This window comes from Nymphaea colorata, chromosome 1, assembly GCF_008831285.2.
Source record: "Nymphaea colorata isolate Beijing-Zhang1983 chromosome 1, ASM883128v2, whole genome shotgun sequence".
Lineage (NCBI taxonomy): Eukaryota > Viridiplantae > Streptophyta > Magnoliopsida > Nymphaeales > Nymphaeaceae > Nymphaea > Nymphaea colorata.
The window spans coordinates 32,586,606-32,613,360 of record NC_045138.2 but is presented as its reverse complement, the minus strand read 5'-3'; the positions used below and the strand labels follow the sequence as shown (position 1 = coordinate 32,613,360).

The 26,755-nt window shown below is 37.0% G+C and overlaps 1 protein-coding gene and 1 long non-coding RNA gene across 17 annotated transcripts in view; both read right to left on the bottom strand.

The window, feature by feature from the left end:
* Window positions 1-26,755, bottom strand: part of LOC116251665 (ABC transporter G family member 33-like) — a 40,947-nt gene that overhangs the window by 1,557 nt on the left and 12,635 nt on the right. For 3 of the 16 annotated variants that reach the window (XR_007572277.1, XR_007572274.1, XM_050075596.1), the window contains exon 3: window positions 12,737-12,878. The exons of 6 other annotated variants lie outside the window; for them this stretch is intronic. Coding sequence is in view for 4 of the 10 variants with exons in the window: in XM_050075596.1 (XP_049931553.1) it covers window positions 12,737-12,878 (142 nt within the window). In the remaining 6 variants the exon portion in view is untranslated. Of the gene's footprint in view, window positions 1-152; window positions 245-12,732; window positions 12,879-12,956; window positions 14,075-26,755 lie in introns of those variants that run through there. 7 more of the 16 variants (XR_007572273.1, XM_050075592.1, XR_004171762.2 and 4 more) reach the window with 6 other exon arrangements.
* Window positions 22,368-23,899, bottom strand: LOC116251746 (uncharacterized). Its single transcript, XR_004171809.2, has 2 exons — window positions 23,752-23,899; window positions 22,368-22,622 (listed from the first exon to the last, which is right to left on the bottom strand). It is a non-coding gene; the product is annotated as an uncharacterized LOC116251746 (long non-coding RNA).

Sequence of the window (26,755 nt, the reverse complement as noted above, 5' to 3'; positions counted from 1 at the left end):
AATAGCTACATCTACTGTATTTACATCTGTACCCCAACCCACCACCAGGAATACAAGTGATTCTTAAACTGAAAAACATATGATTCTTGGAAGAGGTGACATATATGGGCATAACAATAAGATTTTAAACTAGAGTAGTAATTTTTTCCAACCTGTGCCAGTGAATAGGCACGTGCAGAGTACATTCCGGCAAATCTTTCCCGATACATGACTATCCGCTCAGTTGCTACCACGGAATGAATAGCTATGCACAACAGCAGAATATTTATTCTTCAAACATTGAATCTCACGTCTATAAAGTATGAAATACTAACTATTATTAAGTTATCATGTTATACTATTAACCACTTCTATAGAAACAAAACATGGCACTAAAAAATCTGTCTTCAGCCGAAGAGATATGTACAAAACATGGATTCCACAGACATTAAAAAAATATAAAAAATATACATAACGCATTAACTATTACAAGGCACAGAAAATCTAAAAATAAAAACGGAAGAGTTTCTAACCGACAGAATGCATAGCTCAGTTTCTAACGGACAGGGTTTCTGATGGGACAGAAACAAAACAACCAACAAAAAGCCAAGGCACAATAAATTAAAAAATCCAACACAAATAGGCTGAAAACTCCAATGTAATAGACTGAAAAATATAATCCCAATAGACGTAACATCATAAATCTTTCATCTTAAAAAAAATGATAATTCATAAATCATAAAAGCAAAACAAAAATAACTTTGCATGTAACACCTTGTGAGCAATCAATCAAAACAATTAGAAGCATTAAATCAATTTACTTAATTCTCATATTTGCTCGTATGTGTGTCTGTCTGTACGTGCTTGTGTTTTTGTGTTAAGTGTGAAATATGTTTAACCCAAAGCCACAAAGCAAATACCATTCTCGCTTATAAGAAAAGAAAAGTGTCTCCATTTTTGTCACTATTAAACCAAGGGTGTTCCTGAAAGGGCAGAAAGAATGTCTCAGAAGACGTTCTCTATTTCCATTTAGGGTGTTTAGTCCAAAGAGCAAGTCTGTAGTCCAAGAGATAGTGGAGCGGCAAGGAGATGACGCACACTATCCCAGTTGGGAAAACACTCAACAAGTGCACCAATGCCTTCCAGAGTTAACACCTTGAGGACACGTTAAGGTTTGAGGGAAGGGTGACTGATAGTACCCCTGATATGAAGTCTTGAAATGTAAATGACGATAATATAGTATGACTAAGAGTAGGGGACCTGGATCCACTTACTATGAGGCCCCACTTGTATCACCCTTCATATATATATATATGTGTGTGTGTGTGTGTGTGTGTGTTAGGGTGATCCGACTTTTATGAAAAAGGTAACGAAAGTAATCCCCCTGTTGGTGTTGGGGTTTGTCCTAATTTGGTGGGTAATCACTCTTTCTTCTTCATTTCCCCTTTCTATTCTCGAACGCAGCTGGGCAGAGTCGAGATAGTAGAAGGAAAGCGAGAGAAGCTACCAACGTGCTTTGAACCCAAAATTATGTATGCATGAAATCTACTGGAGAGGAAGTGCGCATGCACGAGAATTCAACCATGGGCACAAAATTGATTCATATGCAAAGCAAAGCACTAACTTGTTATTAGAAAGAGAAATTTATGTTTTCTGCGCAATGATTTGAAAAAGTTAGAAAGTCTATATAACACTGCAAAAGCAGATAAAATAAACCGCAAAATGGAGAAAAAATCTGCATTACACACTGCATATACGCCTAAGCTATTAGATGATCCAACTTTGGAACCTATAGAATAGAAGTCTGATTTTAAATGGTCTAGGACGTTGGATTTTAAACTTATATATATGATATGGATTAGAGGTCTCATCCAATCCCCTTTGGCATGTTGGATTTGGGATTTCGACCAATGGTCAAGATCAGAGGTCTCACCTGATCTGGTTTGGGATGTTGGATTCAAGATTTTGAATATATATATGATACGGATTAGAGGTCTCATCCAATCCGGTTTGGGATGTTGGATTTGGGATTTCGAAAAAATGGTCAAGATCATAGGTCTCACCTGATCTGGTCTGGGATATTGGACTCAAGATTTTGAACAACCAGCTAGAACACAGATCTCACCTTATGCGGTCTAGGATGTCGAATGTATATTTTGAATGTGGATGTGAATTTTAAAATATTAACCCAAGTCTAGACCATGTTTAAAATCGCTTTGAGTATACATACAATCCAATGGAATTTAGAAACCTAAAAGTTGAAAGGTGCATTTACAAACTTGAGAATTTAGCAATGATTTAAGAGAAGTGTGAAATCAAATCCAAATGCTGGATTGGATTTTGAACTTTAAAACTCGAACCTCTACTTTACACCACGCTAAAAATCATTTTAAAAATTCATTCAATCCACTATAACCAACAAACATCAAAATGGAAAAGTGCATTGAAAAACTTTGAGAATTTGACAAGCATTTAGGAAATATTTTAAATCAAATACAAGGAATTGAGAAGATTCGAAGATCTATATAGACAAAGTAATATTCTTCAAGTGATTTCAAAAACTCCTAAGGGATGTGAAAAGAATTTACAGGAAATCAAAAAGCCACCCATCTGTTTCATGTGATCAAATATATGAGACGGGATATGAAATTTTGATATAAGAGATAGATAAGAGGTCCGATCTAGTCCGGCTTGCCAAATGGAATTTGGGATTCCATCCTAAGATTTAAAATAGAAGTCTGATTTTAAATGGTCTAGGACGTTGGATTTTAAACTTATATATATGATACGGATTAAAGGTCTCATCCAATCCGGTTTGGGATGTTGCATTTGGGATTTTGATCAATGGTCAAGATCAGAGGTCTCACCTGATCTGGTTTGGGATGTTGAATTCAAGATTTTGAATATATATATGATACGGATTAGAGGTCTCATCCAATCCGGTTTGGGATGTTGGATTTGGGATTTCGAAAAAATGGTCAAGATCATAGGTCTCACCTGATCTGGTCTGGGATATTGGACTCAAGATTTTGAACAACCAGCTAGAACACAGATCTCACCTTATGCGGTCTAGGATGTCGAATGTATATTTTGAATGTGGATGTGAATTTTAAAATATTAACCCAAGTCTAGACCATGTTTAAAATCGCTTTGAGTATACATACAATCCAATGGAATTTAGAAACCTAAAAGTTGAAAGGTGCATTTACAAACTTGAGAATTTAGCAATGATTTAAGAGAAGTGTGAAATCAAATCCAAATGCTGGATTGGATTTTGAACTTTAAAACTCGAACCTCTACTTTACACCACGCTAAAAATCATTTTAAAAATTCATTCAATCCACTATAACCAACAAACATCAAAATGGAAAAGTGCATTGAAAAACTTTGAGAATTTGACAAGCATTTAGGAAATATTTTAAATCAAATACAAGGAATTGAGAAGATTCGAAGATCTATATAGACAAAGTAATATTCTTCAAGTGATTTCAAAAACTCCTAAGGGATGTGAAAAGAACTTACAGGAAATCAAAAAGCCACCCATCTGTTTCATGTGATCAAATATATGAGACGGGATATGAAATTTTGATATAAGAGATAGATAAGAGGTCCGATCTAGTCCGGCTTGCCAAATGGAATTTGAGATTCCATCCTAAGATTTAAAATAGAAGTCTGATTTTAAATGGTCTAGGACGTTGGATTTTAAACTTATATATATGATACGGATTAAAGGTCTCATCCAATCCGGTTTGGGATGTTGCATTTGGGATTTTGACCAATGGTCTCACCTGATCTGGTTTGGGATGTTGGATTCAAGATTTTGAATATATATATGATACGGATTAGAGGTCTCATCCAATCCGGTTTGGGATGTTGGATTTGGGATTTCGAAAAAATGGTCAAGATCAGAGGTCTCACCTGATCCGGTATGGGATGTTGGACTTAAGATTTTGAACAACCAGCTAGAACATAGATCTCACCTTATCCGGACTAGGATGTCGAATGTATATTTTGAATGTGGATGTGAATTTTAAAATATTAACCCAAGTCTAGACCACGTTTAAAATCGCTTTGAGTATACATACAATCCCATGGAATTTAGAAACCTAAAAGTTGAAAGGTGCATTTACAAACTTGAGAATTTAGCAATGATTTAAGAGAAGTGCGAAATCAAATCCAAAAAAATTGAAGATCTCTGGTGAAATTGAGAAAATTCCAAGAAAATCAATAATAAGAATTTGAAGTCAATTTACAAAATTTTGGAAAACTTAGAGAGTGGTTTCAAAGATTTATAAAACTGGAAATGATTTCAAAGATTCATAAACATTTTGTATCAGTTCAATGACGTTTGATTTAGGGTTTGCATCCAAGAAAAAGATCAGAGGTCTAACCTGATCTGGTATGAGTTGAATTAGGGATTCGGAGCTAATGATTGAATCAGAGGTCAGCACTGATCCGGTCTAGGATGTTGCATGCAGGATTTAGACCAAAGCTTCTGATTGGAGGTCTAGTTTTCTACAGTCCCAAATGCTGGATTGGATTTTGAACTTTAAAACTCGAACCTCTACTTTACACCACGCTTAAAATCATTTTAAAAATTCATTCAATCCACTATAACCAACAAACATCAAAATGGAAAAGTGCATTGAAAAACTTTGAGAATTTGACAAGCATTTAGGAAATATTTTAAATCAAATAAAAGGAATTGAGAAGATTCGAAGATCTATCTAGACAAAGTAATATTCTTCAAGTGATTTCAAAAACTCCTAAGGGATGTGAAAAGAATTTACAGGAAATCAAAAAGCCACCCATTTGTTTCATGTGATCAAATATATGAGACGGGATTTGAAATTTTAATATAAGAGATAGATGAGAGGTCCAATCTAGTCCGGCTTGCCAAATGGAATTTGGGATTCCATCCTAAGATTTAAAATAGAAGTCCGATTTTAAATGGTCTAGGACGCTGGATTTTAAACTTATATATATAATACGGATTAGAGGTCTCATCCAATCCGGTTTGGGATGTTGCATTTGGGATTTCGACCAATGGTCAAGATCAGAGGTCTCACCTGATCTGGTCTGGGATGTTGGATTCAAGATTTTCAATATATATATGATACGGATTAGAGGTCTCATCCAATCCGGTTTGAGATGTTGGATTTGGGATTTCGAAAAATTGATCAAGATCAGAGGTCTCACCTGATCCGGTCTGGGATGTTGGACTCATGATTTTGGATATATATATGATACGGATTAGAGGTCTCATCCAATCCGGTTTGGGATGTTGGATTTGGGATTTCCAAAAAATGGTCAAGATCAGAGGTCTCACCTGATCCGGTCTGGGATGTTGGACTCAAGATTTTGAACAACCAGCTAGAACATAGATCTCACCTTATCAAATGGAATTTGGGATTTCATCCTAAGATTTAAAATAGAAGTCTGATTTTAAATGGACTAGGATGTTGGATTTTAAACTTATATATATGCTACGGATTAGAGGTCTCATCCAATCCGGTTTGGGATGATGCATTTGGAATTTCGACCAATGGTCAAGATCAGAGGTCTCACCTGATCTGGTCTGGGATGTTGGATGCAAGATATTCAATATATATATGATACGGATTAGAGGTTTCATCCAATCCGGTTTGGGATGTTGGACTCAAGATTTTGGATATATATATGATACAAGATTTTGAACAACCGGCTAGAACATAGATCTCACCTTATCAAATGGAATTTGGGATCCATCCTAAATTTAAAATAGAAGTCTGATTTTAAATGGTCTAGGACGTTGGATTTTAAACTTATATATATGATACGGATTATAGGTCTCATCCAATCCGGTTTTGGATGTCGCATTTGGGATTTCGAGCAATGGTCAAGATAAGAGGTCTCACCTGATCAGGTCTACAATGTTGGATTCAAGACTTTCAATATATATATGATCCGGATTAGAGGTCTCATCCAATCCGGTTTGGGAGGTTCGATTTGGGATTTCGAAAAAATGGTCAAGATGAGAGGTCTCACCTGATCCGGTCTGGGATGTTGACTCAAGATTTTGGATATATATATGATACGGATTAGAGGTCTCATCCAATCCAGTTTGGGATGTTGGATTTGGGATTTCGAAAAAATGGTCAAGATCAGAGGGCTCACCTGATCCGGTCTGGGACGTTGGACTCAAGATTTTGGATATATATATGATACGGATTAGAGGTCTCATCCAATCCGGTTTGGGATGTTGGATTTGGGATTTCGAAAAAATGGTCAAGATCAGAGGTCTCACCTGATCCTGTCTGGGATGCTGGACTCAAGATTTTGAACAACCAGCTAGAACATAGATCTCACCTTATCAAATGGAATTTGGGATTCCATCCTAAGAATTAAAATAGAAGTCTGATTTTAAATGGTCTAGGACGTTGGATTTTAAACTTATATATATGATACGGATTAGAGGTCTCATCCATTCCGGTTTGGGATGTTGCATTTGGGATTTCGACCAATGGTCAAGATCAGAGGTCTCACCTGATCTGGTCTGGGATGTGGATTCAAGATTTTCAACATATATATGATACGGATTAGAGGTCTCATCCAATCCGGTTTGGGATGTTGGATTTGGGATTTCGAAAAAATGGTCAAGATCAAAGGTCTCACCTGATCCGGTCTGGGATGTTGGACTCAAGATTTTGGATATATATATGATACGGATTAGAGGTCTCATCTAATCCGGTCTGGGATGTTGGACTAAAGATTTTGGATATATATATGATACGGATTAGACGTCTCATCCAATCCGGTTTGGGATGTTGGATTTGGGATTTCGAAAAAATGGTCAAGCATGTTGGATTAGGGATTTCGAAAAAATGGTCAAGATCAGAGGTCTCACCTGATCCGGTCTGGGATGTTGGACTCAAGATTTTGGATATATATATGATACGGATTAGGGGGCTCATCCAATCCGGTTTGGGATGTTGGATTTGGGATTTCAAAAAAATGGTCAAGATCAGAGGTCCACCTGATCCGGTCTGGGATGTTGGACTCAAGATTGTGAACAACCAGCTAGAACATAGATCTCACCTTATCAAATGGAATTTGGGATTCCATCCTAAGAATTAAAATAGAAGTCTGATTTTAAATGGTCTAGGACGTTGGATTTTAAACTTATATATATGATACGGATTAGAGGTATCATCCAATCCGGTTTAGGATGTTGCATTTGAGACTGGTCTGAGATGTTGGATTCAAGAATTTCAATATATATATGATACGGATTAGAGGTCTCATCCAATCTGGTTTAGGATGTTGGATTTGGGATTTCGAAAAAATGGTCAAGATCAGAGGTCTCACCTGATCCGGTCTGGGATGTTGGACTCAAGATTTTGGATATATATATGATACGGATTAGAGGTCTCATCCAATCCGGTTTGGGATGTTGGATTGGGATTTCAAAAAAATGGTCAAAATCAGAGGTCTCACCTGATCCGGTCTGGGATGTTGGACTCAAGATTTTGAACAACCAGCTAGAACATAGATCTCACCTTATCAAATGGAATTTGGGATTCCATCCTAAGAATTAAAATAGAAGTCTGATTTTAAATTGTCTAGGACGTTGGATTTTAAACTTATATATATGATACGGATTAGAGGTCTCATCCAATCCGGTTTGGGATGTTGCATTTGAGACTGGTCTGACATGTTGGATTCAAGATTTTCATATATATATGATACCGATTAGAGGTCTCATCCAATCTGGTTTGGGATGTTGGATTTGGGATTTCGAAAAAATGGTCAAGATGAGAGGTCTCACCTGATCCGGTCTGAGATGTGGACTCAAGATTTTGGATATATATATGATACGGATTAGAGGTCTCATCCAATCCGGTCAAGGATGTTGGACTCAAGATTTTGGATATATATATGATACGGATTAGAGGTCTCATCCAATCCGGTTTGGGATGTTGGATTTGGGATTTCGAAAAAATGGTCAAGGATGTTGGATTTGGGATTTCGAAAAAATGGTCAAGATCAGAGGTCTCACCTGATCCGATCTGGGATGTTGGACTCAAGATTTTGGATATATATATGATACGGATTAGAGGTCTCATCCAATCCGGTTTGGGATGTTGGATTTGGGATTTCGAAAAAATGGTCAAGATCAGAGCTCTCACCTAATCCGGTCTGGGATGTTGGACTCAAGATTTTGAACAACCAGCTAGAACATAGATCTCACCTAATCAACTGGAATTTGGGATTCCATCCTAAGAATTAAAATAGAAGTCTGATTTTAAACGGTCTAGGACGTTGGATTTTAAACTTATATATATGATACGGATTAGAGGCCTCATCCAGTCCGGTTTGGGATGTTGCATTTGGGATTTCGACCAATGGTCAAGATCAGAGGTCTCACCTGATCTGGTCTGGGATGTTGGATTCAAGATTTTCAATATATATATGATACGGATTAGAGGTCTCATCCAATCCGGTTTGGGATGTTGGATTTGGGATTTCGAAAAATTGGTCAAGATCAGAGGTCTCACCTAATCCGGTCTGGGATGTTGGACTCAAGATTTTGGATATATATATGATACGGATTAGAGGTCTCATCCAATCCGGTTTGGGATGTTGGATTTGAGATTTCGAAAAAATGGTCAAGATCAGAGGTCTCACCTGATCCGGTCTGGGATGTTGGACTCAAGATTTTGAACTACCAGCTAGAACATAGATCTCACCTTATCCGGTCTAGGATGTCGAATTTATATTTTGAATGTGGATGTGAATTTTAAAATATTAACCCCCAAGTCTAGACCATGTTTAAAATCGCTTTGAGTATACATACAATCCAATGGAATTTAGAAACCTAAAAGTTGAAAGGTGCATTTACAAACTTGAGAATTTTGCAATGATTTAAGAGAAGTGCGAAATCAAATCCAAAAAAATTGAAGATCTCTAGTGAAATTGAGAAAATTCCAAGAAAATCAATAATAAGAATTTGAAGTCAATTTACAAAATTTTGGAAAACATAGAGTGGTTTCAAAGATTTATAAAACAGGAAGTGATTTCAAAGATTCATAAACCATTTGTATCAGTTCTATGACGTTTGATTTAGGGTTTGCATCTAAGAAATAGATCAGAGGTCTAATCTCATCTGGTATGAGGTGTTGAATTAGGGATTCAGAGCTAATGTTTGAATCAGAGGTCAGCACCGATCCGGTCTAGGATGTTGCATGCAGGATTTAGACCAAAGCTTCTGATTGGAGGTCTAGTTTTCTACAGTCTCAAATGCTGGATTGGATTTTGAACTTTAAAACTCGAACCTCTACTTTACACCACGCTAAAAATCATTTTAAAAATTCATTCAATCCACTATAACCAACAAACATCAAAATGGAAAAGTGCATTGAAAAACTTTGAGAATTTGACAAGCATTTAGTTAATATTTTAAATCAAATACAAGGAATTGAGAAGATTCGAAGATCTATATAGACAAAGTAATATTCTTCAAGTGATTTCAAAAACTCCTAAGGGATGTGAAAAGAATTTACAGGAAATCAAAAAGCCACCCATCTGTTTCATGTGATCAAATATGTTTCATGTGATCAAATATATGAGACGGGATTTGAAATTTTGATATAAGAGATAGATGAGAGGTCCGATCTAGTCCGGCTTGCCAAATGGAATTTGGGATTCCATCCTAAGATTTAAAATAGAAGTCTGATTTTAAATGGTCTAGGACGTTGGATTTTAAACTTATATATATGATACGGATTAGAGGTCTCATCCAATCCGGTTTGGGATGTTGCATTTGGGATTTCGACCAATGGTTAAGATCAGAGGTCTCACCTGATCTGGTCTGGGATGTTGGATTTAAGATTTTCAATATATATATGATACGGATTAGAGGTCTCATCCAATCCGGTTTGGGATGTTGGATTTGGGATTTCGAAAAAATGGTCAAGATCAGAGGTCTCACCTGATCCGGTCTGGGATGTTGGACTCAAGATTTTGGATATATATATGACACGGATTAGAGGTCTCATCCAATCCTGTTTGGGATGTTAGATTTGGGATTTCGAAAAAATGGTCAAGATCAGAGGTCTCACCTGATCCGGTTTGGGATGTTGGACTCAAGATTTTGAACCATCAGCTAGAACATAGATCTCACCTTATCAAATGGAATTTGGGATTCCATCCTAAGATTTAAAATAGAAGTCTGATTTTAAATGGTCTAGGACGTTGGATTTTAAACTTATATATATGATACGGATTAGAGGTCTCATCCAATCCGATTTGGGATGTTGCATTTTGGATTTCGACCAATGGTCAAGATCAAAGGTCTCACCTGATCCGGTCTGACATGTTGGACTCAAGATTTTGGATATATATATGATACGGATTAGAGGTCTCATCCAATCCGGTCTGGGATGTTGGATTTGGGATTTCGAAAAAATGGTCAAGATCAGAGGTCTCACCTGATCCGGTCTGGGATGTTGGATCAAGATTTTGGATATATATATTATACGGATTAGAGGTCTCATCCAATCCGGTTTGGGATGTTGGATTTGGGATTTCGAAAAAATGGTCAAGATCAGAGGTCTCACCTGATCGGGTCTGGGATGTTGGACTCAAGATTTTGGATATATATATGATACTGATTAGAGGTCTCATCCAATCCGGTTTGGGATGTTGGATTTGGGATTTCGAAAAAATGGTCAAGATCAGAGGTCTCACCTGATCTGGTCTGGGATGTTGGACTCAAGATTTTGAGCAACCAGCTAGAACATAGATTTCACCTTATCAAATGGAATTTGGGGTTCCATCCTAAGATTTAAAATAGAAGTCTGATTTTAAATGGTCTAGGACGTTGGATTTTAAACTTATATATATGATACGGATTAGAGGTCTCATCCAATCCGGTTTGGGATGTCGCATTTGGGATTTCGACCAATGGTCAAGATCAGAGGTCTCACCTGATCTGGTCTGGGATGTTGGATTCAAGATTTTCAATATATATATGATACGGATTAGAGGTCTCATCCAATCCGGTTTGGGATGTTGGATTTGGGATTTCGAAAAAATGGTCAAGATCAGAGGTCTCACCTGATCCGGTCTGGGATGTTGGACTCAAGATTTTGGATATAAGGTCAACGCTGATCTGGTCTAAGATGCTGCATGCGGGATTCAGACCAAAGGTCTAGATTAGAGGTCTAATCTTATACAATCTCAAAAGTAGGATTTTGACTTTTAAAATGTGAACCTCTACTTTAGACCATGCTTAAAATTGTTTTAAAAGTTCATGCAATCCAGTGTGATCTAGAAAATTCAATGTTGAAAAGTGCACTTAAAAACTTGATAATTTAACAAGCAGTTAGGAAATATAACAAATCAAATACAATAACTTTAAGGATCTAACAAGAAATTGAGAAAAGTCAAAGAAAATCAAAAGAATTTGAAGTCAAATTGCACATCAAACATGGCCTGAAACAAGAAAAAGGGAAATTTTCCTTTCTGTCAGTTTACCGTGGAGAATTTACCCTTGAAAAAATTCCCCCCCAAAAAAATCCAGGCCATCAAACGTGGCCTAAAGGAGGCCAGGCTTCACACAGTCTTCCTAATGCAACGACAAATTAAATTCTATAACTAAATATCAAAAATTCAGAAAACCATAAAAGAGGCCATGCTTCACACAGTCTTCCTCATGCAACGACAAATTAAATTCTATAACTAAATATCTAAAATCAAGTTCTAAGATTAGAGATAGCAAGCAGCTACAGAGAGAGCATGCATATAGCCTTCAGAAAAACCAAACTACCAAGAAATTGGGAACCCAAGTCTTGAAAACCTTAGGTCATGAGTGATTATGAACAAAATTGACAATATAAGAAATGAATATATGATTATTCCTTTTACTCAGGAAAGATAACCAGTATCATAAGCATTAATTTTAGCTGATAAATGATAAGCGAACACTTGTTTCGTCCATGTTGACAATATCTCATGATAAAGTCAGTGCCATAAAGTATAAACAACAATGACAACATACCATTCCTCCAATATATTAATGCAATGGGTGTCAATAAGAATAAAAAATGCACAATTCTGAACAGAAGTTGAATATACATTAAAGATTTCTAAGAATGAGTCTAAAAGCCTTGAAGGATATGAATCAACCAATTTGTATCCATTAGCTTACAGAGAAAAACACAAACTGCACATGCAAGATGTACTGTCAGAGTGTCAGTGCAACCACTGCAGGTGTTTGAGGGCAATCCCTTCATGGTTTTATTTGAACCGTCAGGGATATTCCAAGATAAAATAGTATTCCATCGGCTTTAGCAACTTAGTTTCACAAAATGGCTTAACCTCCCTTTTGTGACTCAATTTCCAAATATGTTTTACAGCATGTAGTTTGAACACCATGCAAATTTCATCAGCTTCTTTTCACCTTTATGAAACAAGTTTTACTAATTTTCTGCATAACTTCTCCACCCAAATATCCACTTTATTCAAGACTTACTAAACATGAGATGTACGTGTCCAACAGTAAGAGACACCTACATCTATGCCCAGAGTAACACAGGAAGCAACATATTACATTGTGACTATAAGCTGAAGTCAAATGCATCAAGTATTCTAAACGAAAAAGCAATATGCCCAGACTAGATTCAAACAACAAATAGAAATATAGCATATAATCGTATAGAAAAGAAACTACATGCAGAAGATAGAACGTAGCACTTTAGGATAAAAACACGCTGACCTGGTTGGCACTATTATGCAGTGAGACCACCAACAAACCAAACAGAAATGAGGCAGTAAATCGTGAGTATCAGGCATGTTGCAGAATGCCCAACAGCTTGAATGCCCACCTTCCCCATCCATGAGAAATTTAATGTTCAAAGCTGATATTGCAAACACATAGATAAAAGGCATTGTCATTCAAGAAGGAAACAGGAAGAACCCAGCAGCCAAATCATTACCAGAAGAGACCCAACCGCAACACCTGACAAAACACCCAATCTCTGTGGACGGGCTGGTTGGAATTTGAATAGCCGCACGCTAGATGCGATGAATGCACAACAATAATCATAGCACCCAGCAGTCATCTCGACAGTGACGGCCCAGCAACAAACCCAAAGACGATAATGGCGATCTAGCAGCAATCTGAAGCGGTTGTCGCGACTCAGCAGCAAGATCAACAAAACGGCATGCCCAAGCGACAGATGTCAAGAGTGACACAAGTGGCAGACCCAACAGCAACCTAAGGGACGACGGAAGGCGGTAGACCCAGTAAGAACGACAGCAACGACCTAAGCGGTGACCCACAACCGAACCAGCAGGGACCCAAGCGGTGGACTAACCAAAAGCGAAAGCGGCGACCCAAGTGGTGACCAAAGCATCCGACCCAATGGCGAACCAAATGTTAAAAACCAGCAACAACCTCAACGGAAGAACCCAACCAAAACCTCAAAGAAAGACCCAGCCCAGTGCCTAAATGAAGGACCCCAGCCTGAAATGATAAACCCCACGGACTATAGAGAAACCCCAATAGGAAACAACAAACAAAGACAATTGAAGGGTGGAGAGGGCTTCGAACAATCATCACACACCGGCGATGGCTGCCGGCCAAAGGAGGACGCGAACGGACGCCCTCAAAAGTGAGAGAGATAGAGATGTATCAAGCCCAGCAAACAATAGCAGGGAGTGAGTGTATCTTGCCTGCCATGAGTGAGAACCGAGATAGCGGACGGTCCTTTTCCGCCCACACCGATGAAATGCCGCCACACCATCTTCTCATCGCCGGACGTAGAAGCATTGCCCTGCTTCGTGGGTGACATTTCTTTCTGTAATCGACGACGCAGACGGCTTTTCCCTTTTAGGCGCCATAATATGAAGAACGAGAAACCGCCATAAATCAAGAAGAAAACGGGAAGGAGAGATGGCGCACGCTCTTTGGGATGCTTTCCGGCTACCTAATACGGAAGGAGCTGGCCCCATCGCAAATCCACTTTAAACCCTCTACATCTGGCGAGACCCCGACGCGCACGCCACGCCCTCCGGTTCACCGGTGGGCAGTGAAACCCGTCGATGCAAAACGAAGAAAAAACATATATGGTTAATAGTATATCGTATTCAATCCATAACGTCGCTACATGAGTAAAGTAAAATGTTACCCTCTTCGTAAGATCTGCACTGCCATGGTTTTACTTGTATTGGTGACCGTTAAATTTGTCAATTTATCATAATTTTGCTACATTTATGTGAAATAATTAGAGTTATTATAAGAAAACTTTGGTTTATTCACATCACATCGAATAGTTTTGTTATGTAGTTGCACAAAATAGTGGGCAAGTTAGGCTTTATTATCCTTCTTGTGAAAGTGAAGCTTGGAATGTGACCAGAACGTATATCTATGTATGTCATATATATAGAAACCTAACCATGTCTCCGGCATTTATTTGTTTGTGTTATTATTTATTTTACAAGATAATTATTTCATCATACATAGATGAGAGCTCATGCTCCGACCTAATCTCTTAAGTGACATACTTTGGTGTCTCGAATGTTGTTACTATGACACTTCAACTTTACTGTTAGTGTGTGCCTTTGTTTGTAGCACAAGAAAATTGACACATCAATTATTAAAACAAAAACTGACCGCCTAATTTATATATAAGTATTTTTATTATAGTTTTAGTTAAAAATAACTTACATATCAAATTTTTGTATTTTATGATCTTTTATTAAAATCAAGTCGGGCCCAGGTGGCAGGAGCATGAGGCAAATTGAATCAAAACCAACTTCATTTGGATTGGCCAAATGGCCAAGCCATTGAACAGGCTGCGCTATTTGAAGCCAAGAGTTGGTTCAGCGCGGACCATTCCAAGACCAACTGGGTTATTGCCTTAGAGTGAAGAAGACCGCATGAAAGGATAACAAGATCGTTGTCCTCCTTGGCATCGTAAGTGGGAAACACTATCTTTAAGGGCCCATTTGATGGGAAGGATATTTCATGTAGCATTGGAAATAAAATCTAAATTTTTTAACCGTTGAGCTCTCAAAGTATTAATTAATCCAACGATTCTCTTTTTTCATCTTTTATTCCTATCAAACTAAGAAATTTATTTCCTGAAACATAAACTCAAGTCCAACAAACACAAAGGGGGTCTTGGAAATCTAGATTTTGTTTAGATTTCTTTAATTCCTTAAATAAGTTTTTAAAAACTTATTTCCAACTCTATATTTCTAATGCATCAAACGGCCTCTAAAAGAAAAAGAAAATTATAAGCAGTGTATTTCTTTTTTTTATTGCAAAATGAAATTATTTATTTTATTTAATGCTTGACAATTAATTTAGCTGAATCCCTAAATCGGCTAATATAAAAAAGTTAACATCTGATTAAAAAATTAACCCAAACGTAGATTTTTGAGAATGATGTACAGGCAAATCCAAATTTGGTTTTAAACAACCATCAATATACCAAGTTAAATTTTCTTATATTTAACATCCATACATTTTATAAAAGTCCATAATTCAAAAATTCATTTGTAAACTTAAAAGTCGGATTTAGATCATAGTCGAATTTTAAATTTCAGATTCAAAAACAGGATAGTTTTTTTTATTCATTAAAAAAAAAAACAACTAAAACACATGAACATCCGATAAATCGAATCTGGTAAAATGGGTAGATCTGATATATGATCTATTTAAGCATCCTAGCAATGGTTTATATAAATATATTTATATATATTTTTATTTTTTTGATAGCAACCTTAGGGAGGGAATATTTGATGAGAATATGTTGGCTCCATTGATTTGAACCTCCTTCCCTATCTGTCATGATAGTTTACTTCAGCGGCCAAGAACTTGTTTCGTAGTGAGAAAAATGCAAAAAATTTCCAAAAAAAAAAATTATATCATAAGATTGTGATTTCTTTTCTGCATATGCCAGTTTCGTTTGTCTTCATTTGCCTACTTATGATGCTCCCTCTTTAAGATTGAGAAATTTATTTTTTGGAACATAAACCCAAGTCCAGCAAACACGAAGGGGGTTTTGTAAATCTGGATTTTGTTTAGATTTCTTCAATTCATTAAATAAGTTTTTAAAAACTTATTTCCAAATCTATATTTCTAATGCATCAAACAAGAAAATTATAAGCAGTGTATTTCATTTTTTTTTTTTGCAAAATGAAATTCTTCGATTTTATTTAATGCTTCACAATTAATTTAGTTGAATCCGTAAATCGGCTGATATATTCACTGAGTTGGCAGCTCATGGTAGCAACCAACAAATTCTCAGAATCAAACAAGCTTGGACAGGGGTTCTGTTACTTTTGCAGCTCCATAATTCTCTATCTCTCTCTCTCTCTCAGCAATGATTTATTTCAAGTAATACCTAATGTCGCAAACTAATGATATGACAGTGGAATCAGCGCAGGGGCTCGAGGAATTCATGAACGAAGTGAAGTTGACAGCAAAGCTTCAGCACTTAAACCTCAGTTTTTTTCCTTAATCAGGGAAACATCCAATCTTGAGATTATACTCTCTAAAATTGTTAACTGGAACAGTCAAATTTGATTGAACTGCAGTTTTGCCGCAAAGATGGGCTTTCCATCATGGAATGCCGAAGAACAAATATCAGGAACGCAAAATACATAGATGCAAATGAATTAGAAAAGCGCTTTTGCGCTTATTGAAGTTTTATCTGTAACATGGATTAATATTAAGCTTTAGGGGCTTTTCGCAAGAGATTGCATTTCCACAATTAGTTCCACGGCAAGAACATCAAGAAATATGAATACTGTTCTTCACGAAACCACCGTTCGGCCGATTGACGTGAACTCAATTATGCTTGTCCATCTATATTATATAGTTCAATCTTATCAAAGCAAGTTCCCAATTTTCACAAGCTGCAGGAAACATTTCCGATCTACTGTCCACGTGTAAACGTGTATATGCTTGGTGGTGATCAAACTCAACCAAATACTGTCAGAGTTGTAGGAACCTAGTAAGTGCTCTTGCTCAATGTTATGAGATGGGTTCTGCTGTGTCTCCCAACACTCCCCCAGCCTGATGTATGACTCTAAAATCGTTGATTAAAATGTGTGCAGTGGGTACATGCCACCAGAATATGCATTGGAAGGGCGCTACTCTGCCAAATCTGATGTCTTCAGCTTTGGAGTCATAATTCTCGAGATTGTGAGTGGGAAGAAGATGACAGGTTTCCAGGAAGTAGAGGACTCCATGAATCTATTAGGACATGTAAGTATGTGCACCCCTTTTCCTCTCTCTCCCTGTTTACTAAGTCGCGAATAGGCATAATGGTCTACTATGCAGTGTAAAAGCACATAAACTGTTCGCTAATATAGACCCAACAAATGCAGGAGAAAAAGCTTTGAGGATCTATTTATAAACCTGTATCAATGAGTTGAAATCATACATGGTAGCAACTCCCTTTTACCTTGCAAAATACATGCATAGATACCTACTAAAAAATTTGAAATTCATGATCTAGATTTTTCGGCTAGTATGTCCCTCTCCTGTAGTAAAAGCTTGATTTAGGATGTGATAGAGGTATTTGGCTGGAAAAGTTATACATATATATAAATATATATACACACAAAAAAGTAAGATGCTTTTATGATTTTCTGACCATTGATAGTTTATGCATCAAACTTTTATCCGGTGATTGATTTTGATATACGTGAGTTGTACTATACAGGCATGAAAGCTATGGAATGAGGGCAAGGGATCGGATTTCCTTGATCCATTATTAGGAAAACGATGCCAGTTATATCAGGTGATGAGGTGCATCATGTGTCCTCCATTGTCCTTGTGCTAAGCAGTAGTTTCTCTGCAACTCTGCTTGTACCTAAGCAGCCAGCCTTTTCTTACAAAGGTAGACATCGGGAATTGGGTTCATCTCCTATGGAAAGTGAACCAACGGCAACCCCAATTTCAATGGTGGAAGCCAGATAATAGTCAAGAATACAAGAATTGAGGGTTCAGAGGATCGTTATTGATTTTGATGTTTCTGAAATATCTGTTGGAGAAATGACCCAGGACATTGTTTCATCATGAATTCACCTGATGTGGTTCAAATAGCCACAAAATTATGGCAAAAAGCTGATTCTAGAGAAAAATTTTCCAGATAAGTCCTCGAACCCCGAAAAACTTTTCCAACCCACACGCACAGGGGCCCGACAATTTTCCGGGGATGAAAAAGGGTACCCGTCCGTCAGGGCTTCGCGTCACTCTTCACCGTCTCGGCGCAGTCGCGAAGAAGGCCTCGTTGTCCGACCCTTCGTCTTTCTTCGCCGGCGCTGCCACCATCACCTAAGCCGGTCTGTCCATCGCTTCTGGAACCCTAAATTTTGACTTCTCTCAAAAAAAGCAGAAGCTCAGGACCAGGAGCAGGGCCTCCGTTTTTCCCATGGCGTACGAGAAGGAGCTCGCCGTTGCCAACAAGGCCGCTTCCCTCGCTGACCAATTCTACAAGGTATATCTCTCTCGTCTCTCTTTCCCCCCTCCACACTTCCTCGCAGCCCCCAACAATCTTCTGTATAACTATTTAAAACAACAACCCATCATTTGTTGTTTTGTTTATTTTGATGGCAGCATGATAGGGGCACACGTTGACTGCTTGATTAGATGCATTTGGTTTCAGCTGGTTTGTGAAACGGATAAAGAAGGTTCCCTGCAGCAGCAGTTTTCTGCAGTCATTCTAAGATATCACCAGCACACTGTCTTACCAAGTATGCTTTCTGTTTCTCTTGCCTTTGTTGCAATCACATGATTTCAATGTAAAACAATGAGAATTAAGGTCAAGTAATTGGTTTCCTAAGTCAAATATTGGAAGCTGAGAAAGGCAGCGACTGACCAACACACTATATTCAATTTTACAGATCAAACAAGTTAAGAAAACCAAAACAGGACGACTTATTTATAAACAATACTAACATATCAACGCGTCATGTCTCCTGAATGTGAAAAAATATAATTACTAGAACTTACATCAAATTTGAACGGTAACAGGCATATTTGAAGGTATGGAAATCTTGTATTTAACTGCTTGAATTATGTCTACAAAAAAAGCCAAACGAAGCACTTCTAATTCAAGCTAGTTCTTCTTAAACAACAAGAACGGAAGACATGCTTGGCAAAAAACCACCGTTATAGCTCAATAGCAGCGACAAAGACTACCGGTATTTATCTATACCGGTGCATTTCTTCGACGCTATACCTACTTATAGCGATGATATGTTTCCCCGCTAAATCAGGCTTTTACCGGTGTTGCTTGTCGCCGTTGGAAGCCTTCACCGCTGTAGACTTATAACGGTGACATCGGCCACCGGTATATGTCATTAAAACTAATCATGCAAGCCGGCTGAAAGTACAGCCGGTGTTATTTGGAGAACACACCCAGTCCGTGAAGCGTGCACCACAACCCTGGCAGAGACACACTAGGTGTGCACCTAAGGTGCCAGGCTAACTCTCAGCTCTTTCTCTCCTCCCCTCCGTCTTGTGATTTAACACTTACATCTTTGATGCTTAAACAAATTTATCTTAAACAAATTTATCTGTTTAATAAACTGTTTATGAAAAATCGACTTGACATTTTGATTTCCGCACTGAAGGCACTTGCACTCTTGACTTCCTAACAGGGGATAGTTTGTCATTGTAATTGCCTTCATTGTTCGAAAGCTGCAGTCCACGTTATTTCCTATTTCAATTGTTCAATTTACTTTAGCATTGAAATTACAATTATCTAAGTTTGTAGAAACTTGATAAGTTACCTCTACTTGACAAATGCAAAGCGCTTGGAGGAATTCATGTCGAACATGGGATTTCCTGCGGGTGTTTCTCATAATATGATTGCACAGAAACCAAAGAGTTTCTAACGGACAGAATGCATGGCTTAGTCTCTACCAAATAGAGCTTCTGACGGGACAGAATGCATAGCCAAAAAAAAAAAAAACCAACAAAAAAGCCATGGCACAAAAAATTTAAAAATCCAATATAAAAAGACTGAAAAATCCAATGTAAATAGATTGAATAATCCAGTGCAAATAGACGTAAATAAAAAATCTTTCATCTAAAAAAAATTATAATTCATAAATGATAAAATCATAAAAGCAAAACAAAAACTGAAAATAACGTCTTAGGTGAATAGATATGCACAAAAGCATAATATTTATTCACCAAACATCAAGTTATAGTGCCATACTATAATAACCGCTAACCCCTTCCATAGAAACAAAACACCAAACTAAAAGATCAGTCTTCAGCCGAGAGCAATGCACAAAACATGGATTCCACACAAATAAAAAAAACAATCAGAAATACACATATAATTAAAAAAAGTTATAAAATTTGAAAAACAAACTATTATTAAGTTATAGTGTAATACTAATTAACCCCTTCTATGGAAACAAAACATCAAACAAAAAAATCAGTCTTCAGCCAAAGAGCTATGCACAAAACATGGATTCCACATAAATTAAAAAAAAAAATCAGAAATACACGTAAGGTATTAAATATTCCATGGCACAGAAAATCCAAAAACAAAAACCAAAGAGTTTCTAACGGACAGAATGCATAACTCAGTTTCTAACGGACAGAGTTTCTGATGGGAGAGAATGCATAGCTAAAGAAAAAACAAAACAACCAACAAAAAAGCTAGGCACAATAAACTAAAAAACCCAACATAAATAGACTGAAAAATCCAATGCAAATAGATAGAAAAATACAAAGCAAATAGACTGAAAAATCGAATGCAAATAGACTTAACATCATAAATCTTTCATCTTAAAAAAGTCATATTTCATAAATGACAAAATCATAAAAGTAAAACAAAGACAACTGAAAATAAGGCCTCAGCTGAATAGCGCTGCACAACAGCATAATATTTATTCACCAAACATTGAGTCTCATGTCTATAAAGTATGAAATAATAACTATTATTAGTGTCATACTTTATTAAACCCCTTCTATAAAAACGAAACATCGAACTAAAAGATATGAACAAAACATGGATTCCAGAGAAATTAAACAAAAATAAAAATCAGACATACACATAACGCCTTATCTATTTCACAGCACAGAAAATCCAAAAACATAACCCAAAGAGTTTCTAACGGACAGAATGCATAGGTCAGTTTCTAACAGAGAGAGCTTTTGACGGGATAGAAAACATAGCTAAAAAAAAAAACAACCAACAAAAATCCAAGGCGCAATAAATATAAAAATCCAACACCAATGCAAATAGACTGAAAAATATAATCCAAATAGACGTAACATCATAAATCTTTCATCTTAAAAAAAATGATAATTCATAAATGATAAAATCTTAAAAAGCAAAACAAAGACAACTGAAAATAAGGCGTTAGCTGAATAGTTATGCACAACAGCATACAATTTATTCGCCAAACATTGAATCTCACGTCCATAAAGTATGAAATACTAACTATTATCAAGTTATCGAGTTATACTATATTAACCCCTTCTAAACAAACGAAACATCGAACTAAAAAATCAGTCTTCAGCCGAAGAGCTATGTACAAAACATGGATTCCACAAAAATAAAAAGAAAAAAATCAGAAATACACATAACGCATTAACTATTCCATGGTACATAAAATCCAAAAACAAAAACGAAAGAGTTTCTAACTGGCAGAATGCATAGCTCCGTTTCTAACGGACAGGGTTTCCAACGGGACAGAATGCATAGCTAAAAAAAAAACCAAAACAACAAAACAAAATGCCAAGACACAATAAATTAAAAAATCCAACACAAATAGGCAGAAAAATCCAATGCAAATAGACTGATCCAAATAGACGTAACATCATAAATCTTTCGTCTTAAAAAAAAATGATAATTCATAAATGATAAAATCATAAAATAAAAACAAAGACAACTGAAAGTAAGGCCTTAGCTGAATAGCTATGCACAACAGCATAAACAACCCAGGCTCTAATACCATGAAAAGAAGACTGATAACAGTCACATACACAAACCCACAACAATCTCACAATGATGGGCACAAAACATACACAAACCCACAACAATCTCACAATGATGGGCACAAACGCCAAATCACAAAGGAAATGGAGAATGAGAATAATGTAATTGAAATCCGAAGAAGCTGTAAAAACAGAATATTTACAAAAAGATATCATGGTCTATATATACATCCAAAAATAATAAAAAACAACGAAGTATGAGCAGAACCACCCACTGGACTAGCTCCAACTCAGCTGAAAATATAATGATACAGAAAAATAAAGAATGTAAAAGAGTTACATATATTCACGTATACAAGCATGCATATTAAATGTACACCCATCCACCCACCCACACACACATATGTATATATGAGGCTCTCATATGTATTAAACACAAAAAAGATCATGCATAATATATATAAGAAAAACCGTCAATCCTAGTGATTGTTCAACTGTTTGGGCAAAAGAACAATACCTCCTAATAAAAAATTTTCCATATTGATCGTGAAAGAAGTCCATGAACCATCCAGGCCGCTAGTTGCCAACACATGACCTGCTGTCCATGCCAAAGTAGCCTGGTCAATGCACGAAGTTCAATCGCCCGTTAACTACTGTAAGGATTTGAAAGACCCATTTCTAGCTACAGACAACAAGAAATAAGTGAGTTGCACACATCATGACTAAAAAAAAGGTATATGAAAAAACATCATATAAGTTCCAGGAGATGCACGCCCTAGGATCTAAGAAATAGATGCAACCAACTTAGCTATTATTGACTTTCCAAAATATTTCAACACCCAAAAAATCAAGTACCTAAGAAGAGACGATAAAGTTAGATGAAGGACTTTTCACCATACAAATCAAAACACACACGCCTATTACCACACCTTCCAAAAGTAAGTAGTTCGGTAAATAAATAAATCCAGTCTGAACCTTTACATACAAGATTCCAAAAAGATGATTAAGGGGGTGGTTGATAAGAAGAATATTTTAGATTTTGAAGCTTATATATGTATTTGAACTCAACATCATGTCCTTTTTTTAAATACGTGATTATATTTAACATTTGACTGTTCAATGTAGAAACATCATCTATATATATATATATATATATATATATAAATCCACATTACGTTTACAACTACACAAATGTTCGAAAACCACCACACCTAAGTAGTGTAGTTTTTTAAGGTTCTTCTATCATCAAAGAAAAAAGTGCATTTTTAGGCACATCTTTTGCCCATAGTCAAAAAATCGAAACTAATATCTTTTACAATTTTTAAAATAAGGGCCATAAGTTCAAGAAGACTGTCAAATAAGGGCCTAAAAAGAACTTCTAGTAATTGGAACAATAAGGTATAATTAATTTAGCAATCCGCAACTTTTTCAGATTAAATTGAATTCCAGATTTTTAATTATCATTTCATCAAACAAGTCTTTTTCAATTCTGGAATCAAAATTCTAGGCCATCAAACACAAAAGGAAACCGAAACCAGTCTTCAGCCGAAGAGCTATGCACAAAACATGGATTCCACAGAAATAAAAAAAAAATCAGAAATACAAGTAACGCGTTAACTATTCCACGGCACAGAAAATCCAAAAACAAAAACCAAAGAGTTTCTGACGGACAGAATGCATAGCTAAACAAAAAAAAAACCCAAAACAGCCAACAAAAAACCAAGGCACAATAAGCTAAGGGATCCAACACAAATAGACTGAAAATCCATGCAAATAGACTGAAAAAACCATCGTTTGTAATCGAATCCTACCGCTGTGGCTGCTTCTCGCCGGTCGGAGATCTGCTGGGTGGCGGAAAACGCACCGGTCCGTCGGCAAGTACCACCTTTCCATCGGACTGGCGTCTTGGAAGTCGGAAATTTGCAAAACCCTAAATGCGGACGAGTTTTACTGTTTCGACTTATTTCCTCTCTGTCGATGAAGGCTTTTTAACTTTTAACTTTATCGTTTTATAAAATTTATTCCGCTTCTACCATTTTTTTTGAAATTACAAATAATGCCACCGTGGGGCGTGGGCTCCAAACAGAAGAAGCGTAAAAGAAGACGCGTTTTTTCGATCCGACCGTTTTTTTGAAAAACTGCGTTGGAAATCAAAATCTCGCGTTTTAAAATTTATTTTCGAATATATCTCGTTTTTCTTTACTTTAAATTATCAAATTCTGAAATGAAGTAGCAGATTATTCATTTGATAATCAGTTCTGTTCTTGTGAGCATAAAAACTGTGTATTATCTTGAAATTAAAACAAAGAAGCAAAGCAAACTAAAAAAACGCACTACTTGTGAAGCCTGGTAACAGGAGGTCTCTTCTAGAATGAAGAAATTCAATGTGCTAGAATGGTTTCATGCTTTTGACTGAAATTATACATAAGTTTGAAGTGGGCATAGATTCACTTAAAAAAGCACGCCAACCTGCTAATATTCAGTATGGAAAAAAAATGTGGAAGATTGGAGCTGGCACTATTTGACTTGCAACTTATCATGGCAGCAATAAAAAAATTTCTCCCAATCAAGTAAGCTTGTACAAGGTGGCTTTGGTTCTATATACAAACTAACACTTATATCCCTCTCACTCTCCCCCACCTCTTTAGATGTGTGGGTGTGGGTGTGGGTGTGTGTGTATATATGTATATATATATTTGAAATTTGTGCTCCATTATTTAGATTCTATATGAATCCAAATCAACAGTTTTTATATTATTTTAAGTTTATTAAAAATTAGAGAGTCGTAAGAGATTGTCGGATTTTGAATTTTCTTTTCTGATCACTTTTAGATTTGAGCCTTTTGGTTTGGTTAGTGGAGTCAGATTTTAAAAACTGACAGAAATCTGATTAATCCACCACTGAAATGGCGTAAAGGGTGATAAATAGTGGACTTCTCAAAGGCATGATGACATTGTCTCATACTGGCTATTTGAGGCTTATGAGAATTCAAGTGCTTCTAGTGGACAATATGCTTGTTGGATTTCCAGTCATGACGAAAAAGAAAAACAGATAATAAGTTCGCATTTTTGTGATTGTAAGGGTATGCTGGAAGGAGCGCAGGAAGTAGCTCTCAAGAGGCTATCCATGGGTTCGAAAGGAGGCACTATGGAGTTCATGAATGAAGTGAGATTAGTAGCAAAGCTTCAACATATAAACCTGGTACAGCTTGTAGGCTGCTTTGTTGAAGAGGAAGAGAAGAGAGGATTTTGGTCTACGAATACATGCCCAACAGAAGAGCTGCGAAGCGAGGATAGTCGCGAGTTTCCTTCTTGTTCATCAATCGGAAAGAAAGACAAACCGGGCACTACGGTGAGACATGAAAACACCCAATCTCATTCCAACCTCGAAATGTGGAATCGTCTTGCGCCATATGTACTGAGATTGTTCGGGAGACATGGTTCAAGCCCGGGGAATCAATGAAAAAGCAGAAGCAAAAGAAGAGTGTGAGACCGACACTCGCAAGCGAGGTGTAGCGCATCTGTTTTGGGTACAGAGGGCCATAGGTTCGAATCCTGTCACCTTGATGTTTTGTCAGCGTCACCTTGTCTATCGACACCCCAAAGAATGGACGACAAGCTGCAAGAATTCGACGCCAAGCAACTTGACCTCGATGACAATCGACTTATGCCTCGACATATTCCTGTTTGGTTTGTTTCTCTTGATGCCTTTGTTGCAATCACAATTAGGTGCTGCACTGGACATGATTTAAATGTAAAACAATGAGAATTAAGGTCAAGTGGTTGGTTTCCTAAGTCAAATATTGGAAGGTGAGAAAGGCAGCAACTGACCAATACACTGAATTAAATTTTACAGATCAAACAGGTCACGAAAACCAAAACAGGACGACTTCCTGATTTATAAACAACACAAACAGACCAATGCCGTCATGTCTAGTGAAAGTGAAAAAATATAATTACGAGAACTTACATCAAATTTGAATGGTAACAGGCATATTTTAAGGTATGGGAATATTGTATTTAACTGCTTGAATTATGTATAAAAAAAAAGCTAAACGAAGCACTTCTATTCAAGCTAGTTCTTCTTAAACAACGAGAACGGAAGACATGCTTGGCAAAAACCACCGTTATAGCTCAATAGCGGCGACAAACACTACCGGTATTTGTCTATACCGGTGCTTTGTCCGACGTACTTATACCGATGATGGTTTTCCCCGCTAAATCCGATTTTACCGGTGTTACTGTCGCCGTTGGAAGTCCTCACCTGTAGACCTATAACGGTGATATCTGCCACCGGTATACGTAGTTAAAACTGATCGTCCACACCGGCCGAAATACAGCCGGTGTTATTTGGAGAGCACACCCCAGTACGTGAAGTGAAGCGAGCACCACACCCTGGCAGACACACTAGTGTGCACCTAAGGTGCCAGCCTAACTCTCAGCTCTTTCTCTCTCTCTCGTCCTTACATCTGTGATTTAACACTTACATCTTTGATGCTTAAACAAATTTATCTGTTTAATAAACTGTTTATGAAAAATGGACTTGACATTTTGATTTCTGCACTGAAGGCACTTGCACTCTTGACTTCCTAATCTGGGATAGTTTGTCACTGTAATTGCCTTCATTGTTCGAAAGCTGCAGTCACGTTATTTCCTATTTCAATTGTTCAATTTACTTCACCATTAAAGTTGCGATTATTTAAGTTTGTAGAACTTGATAAGTTACCTCTACCTGACAAATGCAAAGCGCCTGGAGGAATTCATGTCGAACATGGGTTTTTCTGCGGGTGTTTTTCCTAATATGATTGCACAGAAA